At 34.3% G+C, this 27,098-nt stretch overlaps 1 protein-coding gene across 1 annotated transcript in view; it reads right to left on the bottom strand.

Annotated features, from left to right (window-relative positions):
• The window catches only part of ACS (acetyl-CoA synthetase), a 38,094-nt gene extending 23,034 nt beyond the window's left edge, over positions 1-15,060 (bottom strand). Inside the window, exons 1-6 of the mRNA XM_086447419.1 lie at positions 14,617-15,060; positions 14,316-14,459; positions 13,849-14,004; positions 13,605-13,727; positions 13,048-13,216; positions 2,434-2,516 (exon numbers count right to left, since the gene is read on the bottom strand). Of these exons, the coding sequence (XP_086303545.1) occupies positions 2,434-2,516; positions 13,048-13,216; positions 13,605-13,727; positions 13,849-14,004; positions 14,316-14,459; positions 14,617-14,952 (1,011 nt within the window). The 5' untranslated portion in view covers positions 14,953-15,060. The remainder of the gene's footprint in view (positions 1-2,433; positions 2,517-13,047; positions 13,217-13,604; positions 13,728-13,848; positions 14,005-14,315; positions 14,460-14,616) is intronic.
• Between the last annotated feature and the right edge of the window lie 12,038 nt (positions 15,061-27,098).

Below are 27,098 nucleotides of genomic sequence, written 5' to 3'. Positions count from 1 at the left end.
CAATGGAACTGGAGCCTAAGATGAGCTCAAACACATCAGGTCCCAATTTAAAAAGAAAATCATCAAAGAACACATAATTTAAATAATCAAACCTTTTGCACCACATAAATAGGGGCCCACCTATTCCAATGAGAGATTCTAGAATTAATTCTTCCTTCCCTTCGAAGAGTTTTCTATTCCTTCCCATTCAACCAAGGTTGTTAAAAGCACAAGGCTCAGGCATGGACCCTCTTAGGGCCTATGCGGGGCTCAAGTGACCAAAAAATTCTTGTTATTTTATATATATATATATATATATATATATAGTAAAGGTTGTGCAACAAAAAAAAATTAACAAAAAAATAACAATATAATTATGCCATTACCAAGATAATGCCAACTGCCAAGCAAGTTGATAAGTATTCAAGCAAAACAAATCAATAAGTTTTTATTTAAGCAAAATAAAAACCATGTAATCACCAATATTCAATCGGTTTAATGCACCCTCTCAAATTTTTAATATTAGACATACTCATGGTTTAAAATCTCATTTCGGGTTTTTCAAAAACTAAAACTATAACAAAATATCTTCGATACATTCGAAACATTCATGCAAGTCTTTCAGAGGATACCTAGGTCAAGGGATATGTCATTAATTTGAAAATGCAAGGATTTCTAAAATATTTACTTAAATATAAAAGGGGCTTTTTTCTAAATCACTCAAGTCTTTGTAAGGAGACTGAGGTCAAGGGCATATTACCAGTTTTACACTCTTTATATTTCGAACCATCTCCAATCTCGATCTAAAAACAATGAAGAAGAAGAAAGTAGAAGAAGAAGATGAAGACGAAGTCAACCGAACCTTGAACTTCAACGCCGACGATCTAGGTATGCTCTCTCTCTCTCTCTCTCTCTCTCTCTCTTCTCTCTCTCTCTCTCTCTCTCTCTCTCTCTCAATCATCTAATGCCACAAGTGGATCTCGAAACACTAGTTTACAGTGGCAGCGGCAGTGATCGGAAAATAGCTTGAGAAACCTTGATCGAAGATGATTCTCCATTAGAAAAATCAGATCACAAGAAAAATGAGAACTTTGGAACCGAAACCATGAATGTTTCAATTCTATAAATGTATCATCTCGAAAGGTTGAAAATCTGAGACATTTCGGCCAGTACAACCGAAACCAAAAGATATTTTTAACCATGGACATACCCCTCAATGTTTGAGTGAATATTTGAGACACTTTATGTTCTAAAATTGATAAAATACCCCTTAGACCATTGTTTCTATAAAATTATCATTTTAACCCCAGTTAAAATGGGTGGGGGTAGGTGCTTAGATGGTATAAACAACTAAAATGGGGCTTACATGCAATTGTCAAAAACACTGGCTTCCAAATCCCCCAACACATTGCAAAGAGGGTTAGAAACCAACAAGATTCTCTCTCTTTGAAAAGGCGTTAGCCATCCAACTATAGGATAATGGAAGGACATAATTATTAAAAGGACAAAAAATGTGTATAGAACAAAGCAACAAGGTGAAACCAAATTTATCTTACAAAAGAACAATGAATCAACAGATTATTTACTCATTTCACACTAACCTTGCACAAACACAAAAATTATATATAAAGATCCCCTTTCCTGATTGGATGATCACAAGTCAAGATTTTGTCTAACGCCGCTAACCATACTAAAAAAAGTTATACCTTTGAGGGAACTTTAGACCCCAGATTGAAATAGTGGGAAACTCCATGGTAGGGGTAACCGCTGATGACGAACAAAATGATTTACAAAGGAAAACCTCTCCCGATTACATGTCCATTCCCTTCGATCATCTTTTGATTACACAATAGGAATGCATCACAGTAGATAGTAGATAAATGAAACTGAGTATATCCCGAATCTCCCAATCATTGAGACCTCTACTAAACCCAAAATCACATGATTACTACTCCCACAGTCCCACTATGAATCATGAAAGCTTCCACTAGTAGTTCTTTTTGGTATGAAATGGAAAACAGTGAAGGGAATTGTAGAGATAAGGTTCACATGTCACATTACTAGTCCTCCCTTGATCAGAGAAGTTTTTGAATTTTCAAAAATATTCACTGAATTTTGTGACAATGCATGTTATAACCTTCGAAACGAAGCAACCTTAAACTCTTTTGTACCCAATGACAGCCTTATCCTACTAACATTACCCAACTTATTTCACCATTAAGTTCTACAGCCTGTTCCAATTATTGAATCAGTTTGTCTGGCACAAGATACTTGATTATTAATGCAGTTCAGATTTTACTTTAAGATTACCAAGTTTTTGTTTCTACATTTTATTGGGCATATGAGGAAAGGATTTAAGAAGATTTCAAGATACGGAATCCACTTTACAAACATGAACAACCTTTCTGTTGCAAGAATCAACAATAGATCATACATTAAGTCAACTCCACTAACCTGCCACCACACATCTCTACCGTCTAGCCATTTTGTAGTTTCCCTCTTCATAGCTGTGTGGTTCTCATAGGTTAAACATATATCTGCCCAAGGAAAACATAACAGTACATTTATTAGCAAAATGACTAAGTATATTTCGTAAAGGTAAGGAAAAAGAACCAAATAACGTAAACATATATCAACAGATAGTTGTACTACTCCAAATAGCAAAATTGTCATATTTTAATTAAGTCACTCAAGGATACAATGCATTTGTAACCAATAATTAAAAGTTTGAGAGTTGAGGCTTACATATGTTCAAATCATGTACTACCAATTAGAAACACAGATGCATATCTCAAATAAAAGTACCATCATGTTTGCAATTTTGCATTTTCAACACTTCCTAATCTTCAACAAGAGTCAAGACATAACCTCAAGAGAAGGTTATCTCAATCAAACCACACTTTATGCACCAAAAAATAAGCTAGCATACATAAAAATGTGATAGCCAAGCCCAACGTATACCATACAGGGAGACAAATCAAGAAGAAAATAATGCAACACTTCCATAAACCACAGAAACCTCGCAGCTTTTACATAATGTTAATTGTTAATTGTTAATTAAGAAAAGCTAAAACAAAGACAAAAAATAAGTGAACAGCAAATATTGGGACGCATGGGGTAGTCCATGTACTCATACTACCAATGCATTAAATAATCAAAGCATGGATGATTTGTGTAAGTGCTTATAAGAATATACCAATATGCTTAAAATACATCAAAAAAAGATGATATAGATTAACAGATACCTAATAATCATAATTCATTTATACTAATTAAGGAATGTCATGTGCAATTTTCAAAATTTTTTAAATAATAATATTGTTATGTGTAATTACTAGATTTTTTGTTATATTTATAATTTGTATCAATATTTTTTTCATAATATTAAAAAAATGAAAAATCCGGTCAAAATTTTCTATTCACCAAAATATTTCCACTGAAATCTTACATTTTAATACCTAAATTTTGATTATTTTGATTGGAATTCACTGTTCATCGAGATATTTACAAAAAAAAATTAAAAATTGTCAGTTAAATTTCACATCAGACCTTGTGAAATGGGGACATCAAAGCTTAAAGAATATAATTTTTTAGGATTTTTTCCACTTTATTTTCAGCTAGGGACTTTATTGTTATAGTATTTACAGTCTTGAGTTTATTCACAATTATGAGAATTATAGGGGTTGTATAGGATAATATTTGGACTAGATCCTAGCCATACACATGGCACGATCTAAGGGGCACTGGAAGGGCAAGAAGGATTGTGTTCCAGCTAAATTCAACCTCGAGGTACTTGCAGTGCTAATCAGCTCTGCATGGTTGAGTCGAGCTACTTACCAACCAAAGTAGCAAAATAGATATTCAGGGCGAACTCAAATACTCCATCAGTTGGATCAAGAAGGTGTCCCAAGAATCTAGGAGTGATTGACCATGTCAATCAATTTCTTCCTAAATGGTTAACTTCCTATTTTGGGAGGGCTTTCCTTTAACAAACCCCGAAGATCCAAAAGAGGGTCATCCAGAATCCCCTCAAGTAAGGAAAGGGATGACGCATCTATGAGGGTGGTTAAGAAAAGGGATTAGCTTATAAACAGAGGAGGTGGCCATGAAAGAAATGAATTTTTGAGAGGTATAATGAAATAATCATTAATTTTTACAACATTGATTCTAACTTGAGTGTTGAAGAGTGTGTGGCAGGTATCACACCGATGCCCCAATTCCACGAAAGAAGCGGGGATACACCATTAAAGCTAGTTTAAGGTAAATTCAAGAATAGACCATACAAGGGCCTATGACTAATTCCTATTAGTTGTAAGGGTAATAGTAATTTAAAAGGTTTTATTTATTTTTTATTTATGTTCCTTGTTTGATTTGATTTCTATTTTAGTACACTAATCTTGTTAGGACTCTAAGATTACGATCTTTAGTTTTATTAAGATTCTTTGATAGGGTTTTCTTTGTATATAGATTGTAGTATGATTTATTTTACAGAGAATTTGATGAATATGTAGAAATATCCTCATAAGCGTTATTTGTTTATTTTGAATCTTCCAAGGGTTCTTTTGTAATAGGTAACTAAATCATGTTATTAGTATATATATATATAGATATGAGTGAGAGAAAGAATAAACTAATATCTTTCTTCATCTCTTTTCTTCTTTTCTTCTTCTCCACTAAAACCCTAACCCTAAAATACTCAAATGTACCTGGTATCAAAGCTCAAGATTAGACCCTAGAGACAGATTTAAGGGAAAAAGGGAGAAACTAGAGGACACTCTAACTTCCTGTGTCTAATGACGTCAACAACCGACATGTTGACATCATATGATGCTATTTTCATTGGATTCTTCGATCTTTCTTTTATTGCTTCTAAGAGAAGACGATTTTAGAGAAGTTTCGATACAAGTTTCATGTGATTTGGAGTTGTTTTGAGCAAATTATGAGGTTTTGAGTGAAAAATCAACAAAAATGACGAAATTCCAAATCTATCATTTTTATCAATCTATACAAATTGATTACTTATTTCTAAGTTTAACCACAAGTGGATGGGTCATTTTTTATGAGGACTCTAATAGTAGTGGCCGTGATCGATAGGTGGCATATAAAAGCTTCAATGATCATTTCTTTGGACCTTTTTTCTACTTTTTCTGGGAATGGTGTTTTTTATGCGAATATGATCCCTTGTATTATTTTGTGATCTAGATTGGCTTGTTCATCATATTCTAAGGATTTTCATTTGTTGTTGAAGAGGAGGTGAAGTGTAATTCTCCACCTGTGAAGTGTGCATTCATTTCGGGTATCCAATGAAGGATATTTCTTGCTCACTAGGTGTTTGTTGTTTTATCAAAGTTTTTTTACAATGTATGAGGTTAGTCAGTCCTCAAATGTGCCTCTGCATGGTGAATGGAGTACAAGTGTCTATCACTACAGTGAAGCTAGATGGCCGCAATTTCTTTGCTTGGTCTCAATCGGCCATCCTATATATCAAGGGAAAAGGAAAAATGGGATAATTGACCAATACTCTACCAATTCCTGATTTTGTATATCCGACCATTGACAAAATCGGATGCAAAGAATGCTATTGCTATGTCTTGGCTTCTCCATTCTATGCAACCCAATATTAGTAGTAATTACTTATTCTTACAAACCGCCAAAGAGATATTGGATATAGTTATAGAGACATATTCAAAGGTAGGAAACACAACTCTTGTATACAAGTTGCACCATAGTATTTAGCAGATGAGGCAAGGTGATAAGCCTTTGTCCACATATTACTCAACTCTCTGACTTCTATGGGAAGAGTTGGATAATCATCAGACATTTCAGTCCCATTGTTATACTGATGTTATTACCTATTCTTGGTTGCAAAAAATCATGTATTCTAATTACTTGCCACTTTGAACTCCGAGTACAAACAAGTTAGGGTTCAAATACTAGAGAAGGAGCCTCTCCCATTGTTGATTGAAATATACTTAATGCGAAACGCAACCGATGATGAGAATTACTACAATTTTATTTTACCAATGGCGAAATCTTCCCAATCGAGGAGAATTGATGGGGACATCAAATCTTAAAAAGTAGATTTTAGTTTTTATTTAGATTTCTGTTTTAGGACTTTATTTTCATATTTTTTAGGTTTATTTTGATGTTTTATTAGCCTAAGATGTTAGTATAGATGTTAAGGGGCAATTTAGTAACTTTATAATGAGTTTTCATAGGCTGAAAATTCATGACAAATATAATTACGGATTTGGGACATAGATGATATTTCTACTTTTATTTTATTTAAGTTGTTTTAAGTTTTATTTACAACCATTGAATCTCATTATTTTAGTTGGATGGTTGAAATTAGATTTAGGGTTTAAAGAACATTATAAATACTTGTTACTTGCTGTAATTTTCTTCAATGAATATAAATGAAGATTTTGACAAATAAAGAATGAGTTTCTTTCATAGAGTGAAGTAAATTCTCCACCATTCTTGGTGTAATTCCAAGATTCTATCTTTCTACCCCTTCTCTTTTTTCCTCTAATCTTTATTTTTATTTTCTATTATTTTGTTTTTCTTAATTTTCTTGATTCTTGATTCTTGATTCTTGATTTTTGAAATCCCTTTCTTGATTCTTGATTCTTAAAACCCCTTTCTTAATTCTTGAAACTTACAAACCCCATTTTATGTTACCCTTAATCCTTTCCTTACCCTACAAACCTTTAACCTTTCTAATCCTGTATTTTTGGTCATTGGGATTGTGGTCATACTTGCACAAGATCATAATTAAATTACCAAATCCTTAACCCAATCCTAAACCAGATTCCCTAAAACCCCCATCATTTTCTTATCTCCCCTTATCATCTTACATCAACACTCCTACTTATTGTTGAGTATTGTGTTATCCGCCTATGTTCCCGGGTGTCGGAGCTCACGTATCATGCCCCAATTCGACCCGTGACTCTTATATAATCATAGTTGCGCCTTCCCCATTAGATCGATCTTTTGGGGTAAATGGTATATCAACATGGTATCAGAGTACTAGGTTCGTTTAAGTCACAGGGTTCGAGTCTCCTCGAGGGAATTTTCCACCCTTATGGGTGAGGGGGAGTGTTGAGTGTGTGTTATCCGCCTCTACTCTCGGGTATCACGTGCTCATGTAGTACCCCAGTTTGACCTGTGACGCTCTTATATTCATAGTGACGCCTTCCCTGTGAGATCCGTCATTTGGGGGTAAATGGTTTGCCAACATTTGCATCGTGAGGAATGTCGTCATCGTGTTATACTCCAACCTACCATCCGTGAGAGATCAACTTTAACCTTGATGCCCCAAAGAGGAGGCCACAATGGTGGTCGTGGTCAAGGCAGTGGTCGTTCAGAGACAATTGTTAATGACAAAGATAAGTTGAAATGTGACCATTACTCAACATACTAGGGATACTTGTTGGGATCTTCATGGTTGTCCATCACAAAGAGGATCCTTCGCCATTGGCCGAGGAGGTAGTCTCTTTAGTAGTGGAAGGGTGTCAAGCGCTTTTTCTATTACTTCCATGGAGACATTAGAGCCTACAACTATGACACATGCATCTGATGGCACTAACCTCTCTCAAGGTGAGATTGAGGCCTTCCGGAGTTTTATAGCTCAATTGAAGCCTCCCAATACAACTTTTACATCTACGGCTGCTTATTCAGGTACTTCGACCTTGGCCTTCAGTGCCTCTATTTTCACTCCTAGCAGCTCTTGGGTTATTAATTCAGGGGCATCGAATCACATCTCTGGTATGTCCTTTTTTTCATCTTATCATATCAGTTCTGGAAGGGGCAGTAAAAAATTGTTGATAGTTCCTATTCTTCTACAGCTAGCAAGGGTAGTGTTGTTTTCTTGTCTTTTTCTCATTTCCTCCTATAATGTTGATAGTGGTCATAGCGGTGGTGATGATATCTAGGGGGAGGTTCCTATTATGCAAGAGAAAGAATTACAGGTCAGCGGTAATGATGGCTAGGCAAAGATTCCTATTATGCAAGAAAAAGAATTACATGTGTATTCTAGACGTGACAAAGGTACTAAATAGAGTCTTCATGAGCCCAACCAAGAATCCTCCCTAGATCCATCTGTCACAGGTAATATCCCTCCTCCTCAGATTGATAATTCTAATCTCCCCATTACAATTATAAAAGTGTTCAGTCATGTACTCAACATCATATCTCCAACTTTGTTTCGTATGATGTTATCTTCCTCATGCCGCTCTTTTGCTATTGTTGTCTTTTTTTATGTTTCTCGTAATGTTGTTGATGCGATGTCTCAACCAAGTAGGAAAAAGGCAATAAAAGAGGAAATGCATGCCCTTGAGAAGAATAATACTTGGGATATTGTTACTTTTCTTAAAAGAAAGAAACTAGTGGGATGTAAATGGATCTTTACTGTAAAACATCGCCCAAATGGATCAGCGGACAGGTATAAAGCCAGACTTGTCGCCAAGGGTTACACTCAAACTTATGGCATTGACTACTATGAAACGTCTGCTCCGATAGCAATGATGAACTTTGTTAAAGTCCTGTTATCCCTTCCAGCCAATCAAGATTGGTCATTGTTACAATTTGATATGCAGAATGTTTTTTTGCATGGTGACTTGGAAGAAGTGTATACGATACCTCCTGCTAGTTTTAAATATTCATCTATTGAAGGGAAATTGTGCAGACTAAAGAAGACCTTATATGGCATGAAATACTCCTAGAGCATGGTTTGAAAAGTTTCATTGTCCCACAGTGGGGTATGGTTACAAGCAAAGTCAAGTTGACCACACATCATTCATTAAACACTCCAATGAGAAAATTAATGCTCTCATAGTCTATGTTGACAACATTGTAGTGACTAGGAACAATCATGACGAAATAAAAGGATTAAAAAGCTAGTTAGCAATGGAGTTTGATTAAGGACTTGGGTCAATTGAAATACTTTCTTGGGATTGAAGTTGCTTGGTCCAAGAAGGGTATTTTCATCTCGCAATGGAAGTCTCTTATAGATTTCCTTCAAGAGACAAGTATGATGGGTTGCAAGCCTTGTAATACACCCATTGAGTTGAAAAATAAGGGTTTCGTGAGTCCAATGATGAGCCCTACATTGGTGATGAGAGATATTAGAGACTTGTGGGCAATTTATCTACCTCACCCTAGCCCGTCCAAATATTACTTAGGCAATTAGTGTTGTAAGCCAATTTATGCATGCACCAACTACAACTCATTTAGATGTTGCTTATAGAATCCTAAGGTACTTAAAATCCACTACTGGAAAAGGTTTATTGTATATGTTTTTCATGGTAATTTGCGTGTTGAAGCCTACACAGATGTCAATTGAGCAAGATTAGTGTCAGATTGCCATTCCACCTCTTGGTATTGTGCAATTGTGGGAAGTTGTTTCTTGGAGAAGTAAGAAACAAACAATGGTCACAAAATCCAGTGCAGAAGCTAAGTTTAGGTCTATGGCTCATGGGGTGTGTAAGCTTCTTTGGCTATAAATCTTCTTAATGTAATTGAGCGTTCTTATTCATGGGCCGATAAGTTTGTATTGTGACAATAAGACAGGCATTAGTATTGCTCATAACCCAGTTCAACATGACATAACCAAACACATTGAGGTAAACAGACACTTCATCAAAAAAAAGTTGCAATCTGACCACATTTGCACTTCATTCGTGCAAACTAGGGATCACTTGGCAATCCTTACTAAGGGAATGGGCAGTTGACTTTTTCATAGTATTATTAATAAGTTGGGCATGAAAAATATATATGCACCAACTTGAGGGGGAGTGTAGAAATATTATCATAAAGGTTATTTGTTTATTTTGAATCTTCCAAAGGTTCTTTTGTAATTAATGACTTCTTATATATGTATGAGTGAGAAAGTGAAAATAAACTAATCTCTCTTCATCTCTTTTGTTCTTTTCCACTAAAATCCTAACCCTAAGATACTCTAATCTACTAAATAAAGTTAGTTTTTTTCAATAGAGTTTCTTGGTGTGATTCCTCCATTATTCTTGATGTGATTCCAAGGTGGTATCCTTCTATCCCTTTTCTTTCTATTCTAATCTTACTTCACTTTTCTTGCATTTTCTTTTATTTTCTACTTCTTGATTTCATGAATTTAAGAACTCTTGAATTCTAGATCCGTGAAATCCCTTTCCCTTAACCCTTAATCCTTAACCTACAAACATCAACGTTTAACCCTTTACCCTATAAACCTAAATCCTTAATCATAATTGCAAACATCAAAATTAAACCCTAGAACCCAAATCTCTTTGAGTTTACCCTAAACTTTTATAGTAAAATCCTTAACCTACTCCCAAACTAGATTCCCTATTCCCATATTTCTTCTTTGATCATCCTGCATCAAAATATTTTGGTATATTTCATGGAAATATGTCAAACTTTAATACTATGCTTCTAGTAGTATCTACTCTTTCCATTTGAGGCAATATTATTAACCAATCTAAGTATCCAACTTGTGCATCCCGTATAGAAGACTTTTTGAGTCACAAGAGACGTTGACATATAGATGGATACAATCATCTATCCAGACTACATTTTGGTCAAGCAACTTCTTATTTGGGGGCCATTAATCTTTTTTTTTTCTAAGATAAAAAGGAAATACAGTAAAAGGGAAGGTCAGTAACTAACCCAGAAAAGGAAAAAAGAGAAAGAAAATAAGAAAAGCAAAAAAAAAAACAACAAAATACAAAGCTATGGCTCTGCAAGATTACAAACCCTGTCCCGCTTAACAAGGAAGTCCTCAAAGAAAACCCCTTTGAATTCTTTAAAAATCTTGCACCAAAAGAACAAAAATCCGAGCACCAAAATGAAGATCTCTTGATTGGATTGTACATTTCCTTCAAAGATTCTAACATTTCTTTCCTTCCAAAGGTCCTATGTAACCGCAAAAGGAGTTAAGACTCTAATTTAACCTCTTAGAAAGATGAAAGCACAATCCCAACTGAAGTTGTTCCTCCCAAACTGTTAAGAAGAGGTTTCTACGGTCCGAATTTTTTTAGCATATCCAGATTAACAAGGCTATGAACCATCAGTAAGAGATTGAGTATGTACTATCATATCTATGGAAATAAAATGAATGCTTGATTTTATTTTTTTCATATTCTATATTAACAAAGATCGACAAAGGTGGAATGATTGAGGAGAATGGTGTCCATAGCGTTGGAGGTGTGCTTCTAGAGTGTTGTGTGACCAATGCATCCTGATCGAACTAAAGAAATGCTTTATAATATCACAATGAAACCAGCTATTCTTTATTGGGTTGGGTGTTGGACAATCAAGAAACAACCTGCTCATAACTTGAGCAAGTAGATATGGATGAGTGGAAAAACTAAGAAGCTCCAATAGGTGATAAAATAAGGAAGGGGCAATTTGAAATGAACGCTCATGTTCAAAATGCCTACTTAGGACTCAAAATGCATGTTGAAGGTTCTAAAAAGGAGGTCAAAAAAGATGTGAATTAAGGAAGTGGTAGCAGGAGCGAATGCAAATGAATTTAAATTAGTGGAAAACATGGCTTTCGATACAATTGAATGGAGAAACAAGATTTTTTCTGCCAACCCCAAATTTTTGGGATAAGGCTTTGATGATGATATTAACAAAGAATGAGGGCACTAGAAAAGAATAAACTCCCATAAGCAAAAGATACTACAGTCAACAAACAAATAGAGAAAGGATCCCTACTTTACATGAAGATACAAGACTTGAGTTAAGTATATCCCTTACATAACCAATGTAGGACTACACTTCAGACACAGACAATACAAGCCTACAACAAACAAAACAAGATAAAGAATGAAATACCACACACCAGGCACAGTCCCATCCCTTCCCCCTTAAACCTAAGAGTGTTAATCGTTTGCGCATATTTGATACCATTAAGAACACCCAAGACCGAAACATTAGTCTACAACACCATTCGCCAAATGATTACTACCATTGATCTTAGGCCCCCATTCTATCTTAATTATGCATGCACCCCTTTTGTGCAAATTTATGAAAATTCTAACAATCTTCAATCTGTCTACCATAAATATTTATTTGCACTCCTAATAGCCAAAACGCCAAATTGTGAAAATTTTATAGAAAAAAAAATTATAGATAGACTAAAATAGTAAAATTATTTTCCATGCATATAACTTCCCTTTTGTCCAAAAGGGCCACATTTTAGCCATCCTTGAGACAGTTATATTCCATCATTTACATTTCATCTCTAGGCTTCTGCGGTATGTAGCAATTTAGGGTTACATGGCCCTTTATCTTAACTGACTTTTGCAAAATCTTCTTACTTATATCAATCAAAAATAAATAAAAAATCTTCTTGCACATACCAGTGATATCTCCAAAAATCAATTCAATATGAGTTTACAAAGGACCTTATTACATGAGTCTAATGACCATATGCATCGGCAAAGAGAGTAGCACTCACAAACTATATGTTACCCTAATAATCAGAAGCCCCCTAACAAAACCCTACTTAAAACATGTTGAAGGATCGTGCCTAGAGACTTACCCACCAAAGTGAAGAAATGGGTTAGGAATTCTTCTCATGAGGACCGCAAATTATGTGAAGAACCCTTCAGAGGCTCCCAACAATCAAGTTAGAAGCAACCAATAATACAAACATGGAAATTATTTCCTCCATTTGAGACTAGAACCTCCTTTTTTAGACTCACTAGAGTAACAACTATTATACCTGGTCTTGATCAAAACAAGGGCATACCCAGTCTTCCATGTCTTCTACCCCGCTTGAAGGAATGTGAATTCAACTTCGATAGCTAGGTGATCAACATATCTTTATAGATCCTTTTAAAATATTATGGGAACTAATAACCTCCAAAGTTTATACAACCATCTGAAATTTTTCATAAAGTGGTAACAGCAATAATATGAAAAAACAAACAACAGAAGGTAGAAGATTCTATTAGTAGACCTAAGCATGGTTTGTGTCAAATTTAGAGAGGCATAAAATCAAAAGCAAAACCAATGAGGTTATATTCAACCATAGATCTGAAGCAACACTATTATTTAGCATACCTACAGATACTCCATTGTTGGCTGATTCAACTAGTGCAGAATCTACAATATCTTTGAGATTAATGACTTTGGGTCCTCTGCGAACAGCATTGCAGGTTATCACAGCTTTCGGTTTGCAATCCACAATTCTTTGGGCAAGAGATTCTGCAGAGAATCCAGCAAATACAACCTAAAAGAAGAACACAACATCCAAACAATTATTTTACTAACAATGGGGATACATACCCTTATCTTTACTAATATAATGCGAAAAGGCAGAGGTGGAAGCGGTTCAACACCAAAATTTGTATTCCAAAAATACGCTCATCTTAACATTTAAACTTAATATAATCATGGTCATTTTGATCAAAAACCTAGAAAATTGCAACCGCACCTCCCTGAAAACACATTGGTTAGTTTTCAAAATTAAAAATAAAAAATAAAAATAACATGTAATCTTCAAAATCATCCTTTAATTAATTTTTAAAATAAAAATAAGCCTTCAAATATATGTGCATTTGCACATGCCACCTTCTAGTATGATTAAATGGGAGAAAATTAATGATGTTATGCAATACCGAGTGAACAGCACCAATGCGGGCACAGGCCAGCATTGCAATTGGCAATTCCATCAGCATAGGTAAATAAATCACAACGGCATCTCCCTTTCCAACACCGATACCTTTCAAGTAATTAGCAAGCTGTTTGCAAGATCAGTAAAATGCAGAATTATAGAAAGAAAGAAAAAAAAAGGCTCGACTATAAATAAATTTTAATCCAAACATAAAATGAAAAAATAAATAAATAAATATTGTGATTTACCTGACAAACTTGCTCAAGAAGCTCATTATATGTCAAGCTCCCATCATGACCTAACTCATTTCCTTCCCAGTACATCGCAATTTTGCCACCATTTCCTGATTGGATATTTCTATCGAGGGCATTGTAGCAAATATTTGTTACACCACCTTTGAACCACTGCTTGCAAATAATAATAATAATGATTAACTCTCTTGACTCATCTTGGTCGAATAGAGTAAATTCACAATTCACACAAAACATAGAGTAGTGCTGGAGTAACATTGAAATTGACATCTTTTCACACATTGGTGTGCACGTAACCATAGATGATTTTGACTTGTATCTCGATGAAACACATCTCTATGGTTCTGTCACACATCCACATCAGCAATGTGCGAAACGATGTCAATATCAATGTTACTTCAGCATTTTTCTAAAACATATTATCAAAAATCAATCAAGGACTAATAATATAAAGAAAAATTCACCTCGATCTTTATGCTCCCATTCCTCACATCCATATTCTCCGAATAGACTTGTTCAATCCATTTCTGTTTCCAGTAAAATTCTGAAGCGATCTCGGACCAGAATCCAGCAGGATCCTCGATCGATCGTTTATACATCTCCAGATACTAAATTTTACAATTCAAGAAAAATCAAAATGCCCTTAATAAATCAATTATTACTATAAAAAATAAAAAATGAAAAATGAAAATGTGGAAATTTGCAATTCATTTATATATTACAAAAGTACAACTTGGCATCATAGTTTTGATGATTGAATCTGACCTTCTCGGGTGAGGAAACGAGGGCTTGACTAGAGAAATCCTGATTAGGGAAGACAAGATCGTTCTCCTCGGATGCGAGAGCTTCACCAAGGATGACAGCGTTCAATTGCGAGATCTTTCCAGCACCAGAAGGAAGAGTTTTCATGGATTCCACGTGGCGGAGATGATTTGATGTGGCGAAATTCTTCAGAGGAGAAGCCATCCTTGAAGGAAGAGGAACAGATGAATATCTGGCCGGAAAAGATCCAATTGAAGAACAAGAAAAGGGTTTTACGAGAAGATGGTTGGCAGAAACAAGAGAGGATTCAAATACAAAATAAGAAGAAGAATGGGCCATGTCAATGATTATTTTAGGGTAGGTGTGAAGTCAGAGAATCAATTTATTATTAGTTTTTCTTCTGTTTTTTTTTTTTTTTTTTGTTCTTTGATCTCCGTGTACTCTGACTGCCTGCCTGCCTTGCTGTGAGTATACCACATACTGTGACTTTTATTTTTTGTATAATTATAAATAGAGCGTAATGCAAAATAAAAGTGGCACCTCAACTTTTACTTATTACACCTAAATTAAAATATAATAAAATAAACGAATATTGAGAGTAAGTAAAAGAAGTTCAATATAACCTCTCACATATTTATTTTTCTTTTTTTTTTTTCTTTTTTTTTTTAGATTTTGATTTTTTTATGGATTTAATACTAATTGTAAATAATTTTTAAAATTATTTAAATGAGTATTATAATATTTTGTAATATTAAGAACTTAAGAATCAAATCTTTGTAATGCTTTAATGGTATGTTTTAAAGATTAATTAGAGTATGATATACAATTTAAGAAATTTGGTTGTGATAAATAAAAGTTGGGGTGCCAATAACAGCTCTCTAAATAAAATGAAAAATAATAAAAGCAATTTAAAACTTATTTTTATTTGGCTGCTGTTCAGACGGCTGCGAGCAAAAAAGAGATTGTAATTCCTGACTTTTCTAATTGCGTAAAACAATTTACTAGAAGGTAGCTGAATATTTGACATAGTCTCTCATGATTTCAAACTGATGACACGTCATTGTAGTTAAATATGATTTTATACATTTCAAAGAAATGGTAGGTAATAATTTTATAAGGGTCAACTCTTTGAAATATTATACGTTTAAATCATTTAAATAATTATTATAACTTTTTTATATTAATTATATTTCTTTGTAATTTATTTAATTAGAATATTTGACTAACAGATAATAAATGTTGTTTGAAAGGATAAGAGGAAATATGCTCTCATCCAAATAAAATTAGAAAAGATAGATAGTGAGCCAAGCCGGCCTTGTCTTTTATAAAAATACATAATATAAGAGTAACGACATTGTGATCATGACTTCAAAACTCAATTTCACGTCACGTCTCGTTTATATTTTATTTCTTTGTAATTTTATTTATTAAGAATGTTTGACTAATAGGATAATAAATGTTGTTGGAAAGGATAGGAGGAAAGATGGTCACAAAATTAGAAAAGATAGATAATGAGTCGGTCTTGTCTATTATAGAAATATATAATATAAGAGTAACGATATTGTGATAAAGGTTTCAAAATTCAATTTGACGTCTCATCCCGTGCATGAATAAGACAATTTGTCTTGGACAAGATAAATCATTTAATTTGATTTATAATGATTTACCTATATATTTAAATAAAAATATATTTGCAAAAGTATTTGTAATTTTCAAAGTGGTTTAATATAGCTTCTTGTTGTAGATTTGGAACTATTAGAAAAGGGACTGGGATACACGTTTTATTTTTACAAATATAAGAATCTGTGATTTTATATTTAATATTTATTTGTTTTCCATTAGCTGTAATTAAAGAAGTATTGGTAGGTTCGCAAAAGGATATAGGAATTATTCCTTCTTGTATGCAATTCAGGTCTGCACCCGAATCTATTAAAGTTACGAACCTTTTTGAAAATTTTTTATTTTTTATTGTTATGACAGTATACCACTTCTGATACTTGTAATGGGTAATTGTGTTGAGGAAATCATTTGTTTGTATTTCCGTGTCTAATATTTCAGTGTCAGATAATTTTTCAGGTTCTATTTGAATGTTTGAAGATACTTGTAATTCAGATATTTGTTCTTTTAAGAAGCTAATTTCTTCTTTTAGTTGATTAATTTGATGTTGTAAGCCGGATAATGTAATATTAGAAGTAAATTCTTTTGGTCCAATTTTATTTACTCTAGAATAGATGTCCTTTAACGAGTATGCTTGAAATGAGGTAGGGTTATTCTGTTTTGTGCCTTTTTCTTTTGAGTCTTGATTTTTTATATTTTCCATGATTTGAATCAAGTGTTGAGTTCTTTGATTTTGGTTAGGAATTTCATCCAGTATTTTTAACATTAATTTTTCGTTTTCTGTTAAAACATTTATTTGAAGCATGTTTATAGAGGATGAACTTGAAGAGACCGTATCTAGATGCCATGGACACTTACAGTCATCTTCTGTGGATGATGAGGTCTTTTCGTTTTGAGGAAGACGTGGGTATTTTTATTTCACTAACTTTCCTCTTAAAATTTTTAGATGACACTTGTTAGCTTTGTGACCAGGTTTTCCACATTTATAGCAGATAATGGGTTTAGTGTCAACATTCTGCTTTGTTTTTCTTTTTTTGAGAATTTTTTATAGAAGGTTGGGGTACCTTTTGTTAAGCTTTTCTTAAATCGAGTGGATTTCATGGGTTTTCTACTAGTTTTTTGTGATGGGGCTCTAAACATTTCTTTTCCAAATTGGTAGCAGAAATCTCCTAATTCTCTGCGAGACTTTTGTTTTTCTATTTGTTTCTTGAGTTTGAGTTCTGAGCATAACTTGAGTCCAACCATATTGACTCTTTGAATCAACATTCCAAATGAATATAATCTATAGTCTATGGTATCTGTATCATTATTTTTTAGACTTTTTCAAACTTTTTCTGCGAATAATTTAGGTAATCCAGATATAAATTTTTCTTTCCAGAATACATCATCGCAGCCGGAATTCAGAGAATATAGTTTAGATAAATAAACATCTTTATACCACCTGAAGTCTGTTAAGGTTGGGCATTTTAGACTCATTAATATTTCCCTATCTTTTTGACCCATTTCGTCTATTCTACCATTAAAATGTAGAAATATTGTAGATATTAGGGTTAAAAATCCATCAGGTTGTGGTTTTCCTTTGTCATTTAATTCTGGCTCTCCATTTTCATTGAGTTTTACATGTTTTATTATTTCATCTCGTTCAGATTGACTTAACATATTATGCCACCATCCATACAGCTGGCCTGTAAATCCCCCTGCAACAGCAAGAGTCATATGTTCCACAGATAAGTTGTATCTGTGGCAAGCATTTCCAAAAACGATCATTTGGGATATAGTGTTCATTATCTGATAATCTGTTTGGCCATCTATGTTCCATTCATATATTTCATTTCCATTATAATGTTTTGTAGGGTTTATTTTTTCTTCAAATTGGAGATCAACAGGTGTTGGCCTCCTATTAGAAAAGGGACTGGGATACACGTTTTATTTTTACAAATATAAGAATCTGTGATTTTATATTTAATATTCATTTGTTTTCCAAGAGCTGTTTAGATCTATACTATCCCATTGTATTTGTTTTGGTGTTATTACTGTATTTCTGAAATTTGTTAGAAACAGAGTTGTTAATCCTTTTGTTTGACTTTGATAGGCAACATTTGGTATTAACGACATCATTGATTTGTAATAAATTCTATAAATTATAGAAATATTTTCAGAGTTTGGCATATTGAATCCTTTTGTTTGTACTCCTAAGGTTAAAGATTTGGTTATGGTTGGGTCTGTTAGAGAGACAGAAAAGTTTGGGAAGCAGTTGAAGAAAACTGGTCCTTCATTCAAAGGGGCTTGGATCATACCTATTAGTTGATCAGAAAATTTGAGGTGTCTTCTATCTCTAACATGGGCTAAGGTAGATGTGTTAAGACCTGTCCTAGTTAAAGGAACAATGGCAACTTGTATTAGGCCAAAATGAATATAATTATACTTTTTGTTTTGAAGTTTTTCTAGCAAATTAGAGGGTAACAATGATATATTTTCAACTTTTGTAGATATTGGTAATGATTGTTCTATAGTATTTATAATATAATCATTTTTTGTTTTTGATTTATCTTTATAAATTTCTTTTGTAGGAACTTTTGGAATCGTCCAATTTTTTATTGACTGTTCTATGTTCTCATATGATACTTCATCATTTTGTTTAATTGACATGGATTTTATATTCTCAGATTGAGAGGAAGTACTGCCTATATGTAGTTTTTTCTTAAAAGGTTTCAAAATTATTTCCATTATCAACTATAATCAAAGATTTTAAATACTTTATTTTTAGTGGCTAGTCAGGATTTATTACTCGAAAACAAAACACAAATCACGAGATTTACTACCTGACCAGGAAGCCTCGAACCTAAAAATTTTCTTTAAAATATTTGAAATAGATAGAAATATGGAATAATTTTGAAATTAAAATAAAACAAGAATAAAAGAAGATAATAGAAAGGAAGATAATAAAATATAATACCTCGTTTGAAAATTACAAATCATGTTTTATTTATATAAAAATTGTTAAATTATTATTTTTAATCAAATTCTACAAGATCCAAGTTGACTCAATCAAGTTTTACTATTTCGATCGAGATTTTCAAAATATCGTTTGAGTCATCTCGTGAGATGACGAATGATGAGATATAATGTATATCCATCTCGTGAACAAGATTTAAAATCATGATTGTGATTCGTTTGAGAAAAACTAAAGAGGAGGAAGAGAAGTTTGGAGTCTAACAAAGATGGAAGAAGGATGAAGGACGAAGGAATGTGGGAGTAATTTTCATCATCTTCATTTTCTTTTAAAAAACAAAAAAAAAAAAAAAAGGTTATTGTGAAGAAGGATTTCATGTCACAACATCCCCATGATCCAAATTCAAGACAAGATGACGTAATCACTATCTTAACTATTAAGTAGAAAATGACCACTGACTAACTCAAAACCCATTTAACTATAAAGCATGATTTCAAAACTCGAGTTAATATCTCTTATTATTCATGGGCAAGAAACCAAGTTGTCTTGGACAAGTAAATCGTCTCGAATGAGACAAGTCATTTAACTCAACTTAGAATGTTTTATAAATATGCATGTATGGTCGGAATCCGGTGAATGGTTACGATGAATCCAACCGCACTGATCCGAAGTCATTCCTAGAACTCCCCCCTCGCAACGGCGTGGTACCTGTCAAAATCATTCTGACACTCAAGTTAGAGAAGCAAAGGAATAGTCTTTAATACTGGTTAAACTTTAATCTCGCCCAAAAGAACTTTATCAATAGTGCTTACTGTGCTATTTATCCCTCCCTAACTGCCCATAGGGTTTCCTCCTCTATAAGTTGTAATCATGAGATTTCTACTAACTCCGCGGAGTTGTTTACCTAATCGGGATCTTCTAGATCGATTGTACTTACCTATAGAAATCTCTTTCGGGATCTCCGGGATTGATGTGCATGCAATAGTTTTACAGTTTCCTATAACCTGGCCTGCCCTACTTAGCTGGCTTGGTCTGACTTACTGCTATACTACCCTGCCAATTAGACTAGGGAGGTTCTTGCTCTAACTTGCCCTACCTGCAGGGCTGAGTCCTGTATATTATTCTGCACTTGGTACCACTTAGCCGATTCGGACACGTGTACGACTTAGATTAACACGCAATTATTTCCCTCTACAATGCATATGAAATTAACATTCGTTTTATCTACTAAAATAAATAACAAAATAAAAAATAAAGTTTGGAGAGTATAAGTATAACCCAATTTCTTTTTATTTTGAGTTTCTTTTTAATCCTTTATTTTTTTCGTTCTTGATTATTGATTTCTTTGATAGATTCGAAAAAAAAAATTAAAGAGATTTGGGAGAAATAGGTGATTTTTTTTTTGTTATGATCACAGAAGATGAATTTTAACCAAAAGATTTTGAAGAAAATAATGGTTGAAAACTAGGGTTTTTAGAGGAGATGATATTAAATAGAGATTAGGAGATTAGAAGAGAGATGAAAATTTGGGGAGTAAATATGAGACGTATGGAATAGATTGAAGGGAGAAAAAAAAAAGAAAAATATGGAAAGATAGAGGAGAGAGAAAGAAAATGAGAAAAATAGGGAAAAAAGACAAATTGGTTGGATTTTGAGTTGGTACATACAAATTAGGAGATAATCTTTTTTTATATATTTTTTTTCTTCTTTCTTTAGCATTTGTCCTTCTTCAAAATTATTTCTTCAACCCTTGGATCTTTTAATGCATCCAAAAGTCTATCTTTAACTTGTTTGCTCCATTTAAACCTTCCAAACCTACAATCATAAAATTAACCAATTAATCTTTAAATAATTAAATTAATATAAAATTATGATCATAAATTAGAAAATCATTCATTATTATATGCAATTATCACACCCCCCCAAGCAATATTTTGATAGTCCTTAAACAAAAAAAGTGAATAACCAAGCTTGATTAATATAAAAAATTTAATAGAACATGTGGCGCTCCGTCAAACGCTAATACAAAGCCCCCATGTCAGATCTTGAGGCACAAGGTGGTGCCTCAAAATTTCGGCATGGTCTCCTCTATTTATGTTAGCATTACAAGACGTTCAACCTACACCTAATAGACGACATACATTATCCTGGATATATACATACAAAATATAATACTAGTAGAAGCCTATATAAATCTAATAACGTACGATAAATCAGAGTACGGAAAGATAAATAAAATACAAGATTATACAAAAATTTCTCACTCTAACAAAAGTCTTAACACTCAATATATAATCCATAATACTTCCAGATGAACTGATACCACTAGGGGATATAGCCCCAATACTCACCAAGTAACAGACTTTAGTCATCTATCTAACCTACCAGATAGTCCTCACTCATTTTCTATGGCGTCCCGCCAAACGCCAACACAAATTCCAAGGCCACCTCGAGGCACTAAGTGGTGCCTCGAAATTTCGGCGTGGTCTCCTTTGTTTATATTAGCATTTCACGAAACTCAAACTTGATAATCCAAGTTATAACAAAATCTATATATAAAGATGTAAATACAGGGATAATAGCGGAAGACTAAATACATCTAACATGTAAATAGATTAGAGTACGGAAGATTTAACAATATACATGATTATAAAAGTTTAACCTCACTCTAACACAACCCTAACACTCAACTTCAAAATATGTATACACCTGGATGAACTGACTACACAAAAGGGGTATGGCCCTAGTACTCATCGTGCAACAAATTCTGATCGTCGATCTGACCAACCAGATATTCCTCGACTGATGGCTCAACACTCGCATCCCCAAGCACCGGCTTTGCAACTAAAAAAAATGGAAGGAAAGGGTGAGTAATAATGGTTACCCAATAGGTCCACAAACAATTCCTACTAATAACCTAGTCTAACATGATCGAATAATCATATTGCATCGTTTCAAAACATGCAAGTTTTACAATTGAAACTACGATTAACTGGTACATATGGCCAGGGATAAACAACTAAACAGTTTAAAAGTTACACATAACATCAATCATTCATACTCATTATACATTTATCCTTTTATGCAAATACAGTTGACAACATTGAAATAATAGACATGCTTTGCAGTTTATAATTCGAAATATAACAACAGATACATAATACAAGTGGTGGAGTAATGGAATTTGAGCGTTGGGATTCACGACTGGATCAGTCCCACTCAGGACATAATGTTACTACGTAAATCTATTTTTTAGTTCCTGATTTTGTGGCTGGTCGTGTCTACCACGCTTGCGAGACCATTTATTCGGCTCAGCCTGGCCGTTTGACGTGACCGTAAGCAATGGATCTCTTTTCGATGTGTCAGAACGTTCGACTACTACTAGAGTGTTAGTGATCACTAACCAATCATCTTCGTCTATGCCTATCAGGCATGCATGTGATTCCTAAAATAGCACTCCACTCGTATACGATCACCTTTACAATACATGTTCATTGGTAAAGATAGGAAATGAATGAATCCGGATTCCAATTGTGACTCCACTCTCATACACGTCTCATACCACGTACGAGCTTGGTGGTCCCTACCGTACATCCCAGGATAGTGCACCCCTCCGGATGATGTGACGCACTATCCCTTCAGGCATTCACAAACCCTTTAACAGCTCACAAAATAGTTATGTATATATATGATTTTTCATTTAAAATAAAAGAGAAATTAGCAGAACAGGGTTGAGAATGGATATCCAGTTCCTACCATGCAACTGTGGCCACCCGACCTAAAATAAATAACAGTACTCAGCGCACGCGTTAACATAATCGTAAATAAACATGCAACCCTTTCATTAATAACCTGGATATCCTTTCACCAACCTACATATAACATACAATGTAAAATGCAGATGTCACTTCTCGGGTGTGACTCTAACATTTTACCGATTCATCCATTTTTCCATTCTCTCGACATTCTCACTTTTCATCTTTTCAAATCAAACCATTCATTTTCAATCTTTCAAAGTCATTTCTTTTTGTCTTTCCATCGGAAATCATCAAAGTTTATTCAAAACAAGGTCCCGGCGATACACGAGACCAAAGCTGTTAAAAACGAGGAAAGTTGGTGAAAATTTGGCTAAATGTCAGAAACTCAATTTTTTAAAGTTCTCGAAATTGAAAACGAGTTTTTTGAAATGAAAGTCTCGATCACGAGATTCGACACCATATAATTTTTGTAATCTAATTCAAAGAAATGCGAAAATTATTACATTTTGAAAATTTGCTAAAAACGTCGAAAACTACGTTTTGTTCTTGAAACCAAAATTCGGATTCTAATCCTTTGAGATTTAGATTTTGAAAGCATTCCCATTGTTTCGAAATAGGGGGTAAAACCTTAATTTCATTAAAGAACTTAAAGTAAATGGACATTTACTTAAATGTTTTTAATGAAATGAAGGGTGGGAAATCAAGTATAGGAAATGGGAAAGTCAAGGCAAAAGTTAGAATTCAGTTCTGAAGAGAACTGTTTCTGTCGGTGGATGGTCGGTGGCAGAACCATAGTTCTGTCAGTGGAATCGAAGCCTCCTGCCGACAGCATAAAATTTCACGCGAGCCTTGGGTTCATCGGTGGCAGAACCCTGATTCTGTCGGCGGGACTGACAGAATACCTTCGGTAGGTGCCGGTGGCACTGACCCTTCCCACCGACCGCACTGAATCATCACTCTAACTTTCGAGTTTTCGATCCTTTTTTCGGATTCTTCTTCCGTTCTTCGAATCGTTCAACCCACCCACGAGTTTATGGTTAAAACTTGATAAAACACAATCAAAACATCTACTTCTACCATGAATTTGAAATCAAACAACAACTTTCTACGATTTAAATGCAAACAATAAGTTTTGTTTCAAAACCTAAATGCACATTTTCAGAAATCTAAAGTTACCAATAGGAATCGAAAGTCCCCCACTTGTTTGTGGTTGTCAATGGTGATGAATCAACACTAAGGATCAATATTTGGCTGCTCGAAGTTCCGAAAGTGGTTGAACTCGGGTGCCAACGGTGTGGTTGGTCGTAAAACCCTCTTTGAAGGTGTTCTTCCCCTTTCTAATGACCAACAACGACCCTCCTACGATTTGGATGAGGTTCCAAGTGATTATAAACAAACCCACTTGCTGATTCTTGTGGGAGACCAAGAGAAAAGAAAAGCAAATTGAGGTTGCATGTGGTGAGGACGTAGAGCTTGACAACGCCGATAATATTGCCTTCTTCGTCGAGGTTCAACTCGGCTTCGTTCGCGTTAGAACTTGATGGAAATGGGTTGAAACCCTTGGGTTGAAAAGTGGCTGTCGTTTGGGATTTTTTAGAGAAGAAGGGAAATGAATGTAATAAAAGAAAATCAGATTTCTTTTATAACAAATCTGAGGGCATACTTGTAATTTTCCCATAATTTCTAGTTTCGATTGTAACTTAACTATTCGGACTCGAAAATTGACAAGTGAGTATACCATTTCGAATAATTTTTCGTTGCGGACCTAACGGTATCATCAAATCTTTCCGATTCTCGTTCTAAAGAAATTCCACTATTTTTGGTCCCACTTAACGTGAAAATTCGAGGATTTTATAATTTTTTCTTCCGAACTCGAATTTGCTTACAGGCTAATGTATATATTTTGATCATTTTGAATCTAATGGCGCAGTCAATTTTTCTTGAAATTAATCATAACAATATTCGAGTATTTTACTCTAAGTCACTCCTTCAATACTTTCCTCCAAATCTCACCATTTAATTTTCTCGAGATATGAGTTGAAAATCCAGGGTGTTACATTTTCTACACCTACCTCGCCAAGCTCCGAATCTGAAACTAAAAAATGAAGGAAAGAGTGAGTAACAATGGTTACCCAGTAGGAAAACAAACAATTTCTGCCAATAACCTCTCTTAACATGAATGAATAAACATACTACATCATTTTAACATATGCAAAGTTTTACAAAAGAAACTACGATTAACTGGTACATATAGTTAGGGATGAGCAACTAAACATTTTAAAACTCACATTATATTCATCATCAGTACTCACTATAACATTTTATTTTTATACAAATCTAATTGTCCAAATGGAAACATTAAACGTGCATTTCATTTTATATATCAAAATAAGGCACCAAATATATAATACACAATGGTGGAGTGGTGGAATTAGAGACTTGAGATTCACAACTGGATCGCTCTCAATCGGGACATGATGTTACAATTCCTTACTGGCTTTTAGTTCTTGATTTTGTGGTCGATCGCTACACTTACCACGTTTGGTTGATCATTTATCTGGCTCAGACTGTCCATTTGATGTAACCGTAAGCAATGGGTGTCTTTTCGATCTGTCAGAACATTCGACTATAATAGATTGTTAGTGATCACTGACTAATCACTTTCGTCTATGCCTATCAGGCACTCATGTGATTCTCAAATATACAAACCATTCATATACGATCACTTTTATGTTACAAGTTCACTGATAAAGATAGAAAGGAATAAACTAGGATTTCAGTTGTGACTCCGCTCTCATACGCATCCCGTACCACGTATGAGCTTGGTGATCCCTACCGTACATCCCAAGATAGTGCACCACTCCAGATGATATGACGCACTATCCCTTCAGGCATTCACAGACTCTTTAACAGCTCACAAAATAGCTACATATATGTAGACACCCCAATTTGCACGAATCAGTTAGGAAGATCCAAATTTCCTCGAATTGATTCCGATTTAAAACTCAAGATTTTCGACGGACCCACATTGCTATTTTGCATCATTTTTCATGCATACATGCATCATGTCATATAGTTTGCATACTCAACCTTGTCCCTAACCCAATCCAAATTCGTATTCATTCTCTATTAACCGATCCATCAACCATACCCTCACCATGGTCCGCTCCCTAACCAACCTAAACCCAAAACCCAATGCCATTCTAAACCCAATCACCATGGTCCACTCCCTAACCAACCTAAGCCCAAAACCCAATGCCATTCTAAACCCAATCACCATGGTCCACTCCCTAACCAACCTAAGCCCAAAACCCAATGCCATTCTAAACCCTTAACCTAAATCTATTTTCTAGCCCAACCTAAGCCCAAGACAAAATCCAAATCCAAATCCAACACCAAGCCCACTCCAAGTCCATTCTCTCACCCCTTCATAAGATGACACATGTTGATACCTTATAAGCCCCCAATACCCAATGCATCACCTAATTGGAGGGTCAACTTCCTTTTTGTGTAAACTCAAGAATGCCCTTCTCAAAAGGTTTAGTCAAACCAAAAAGGTTGTTTGGTCTTTGGTAATAATCCATAAAGGTGAGGGAACTTCCCATTATGCCCTCAAAAGGTGGGAATCTTCAAGTACATACATGGAGTTCTCCCATTGGTCAATTTCAAAAATATACTTCTACCCCTTGCTTTATGAGTTATTTACAAATGAACCAAAGTCTACTTTTCACCTACCACTTTACCTTTACACATGTCATCCTCCTATTCACCCTCCCAAATGTGTTTTTGTTTTCCCATTGGTCCATTTCAAAACTACACTTTCACCCTTGCTTTATGAGTTATTTACAAATAAATCAAGATCTACTTTTTACCTACCACTCCACATTTACACATGTCATTCCCCCATTCACCCTCTCAAAAATACTTTTGTTCTCTCATCTTTATTTACCAAAAAACCAAGGATCAAAGCATGTTTTTAGGGTTTCTCCACAAATGTCATCTTTACCCTCATATAAATGGAAAATCCAAAAAGAAATAACCTAAATCTCATGTCCATTTTCTTTATTTTTAGGGTTGGACCACTTTATCCCCAAAAGTTCTCCAAAAACTCTATAAATATCCTCATTTTCTGTGAACAACTCATGCTCTCAAGCCCC

Source organism: Akebia trifoliata, chromosome 7 (assembly GCF_017979445.1).
Source record: "Akebia trifoliata isolate Shusen 1 chromosome 7, ASM1797944v1, whole genome shotgun sequence".
Taxonomy (NCBI): domain Eukaryota; kingdom Viridiplantae; phylum Streptophyta; class Magnoliopsida; order Ranunculales; family Lardizabalaceae; genus Akebia; species Akebia trifoliata.
Note: the sequence above shows the minus strand (reverse complement) of the source record. Positions and strands in the feature narration are given on the sequence as shown.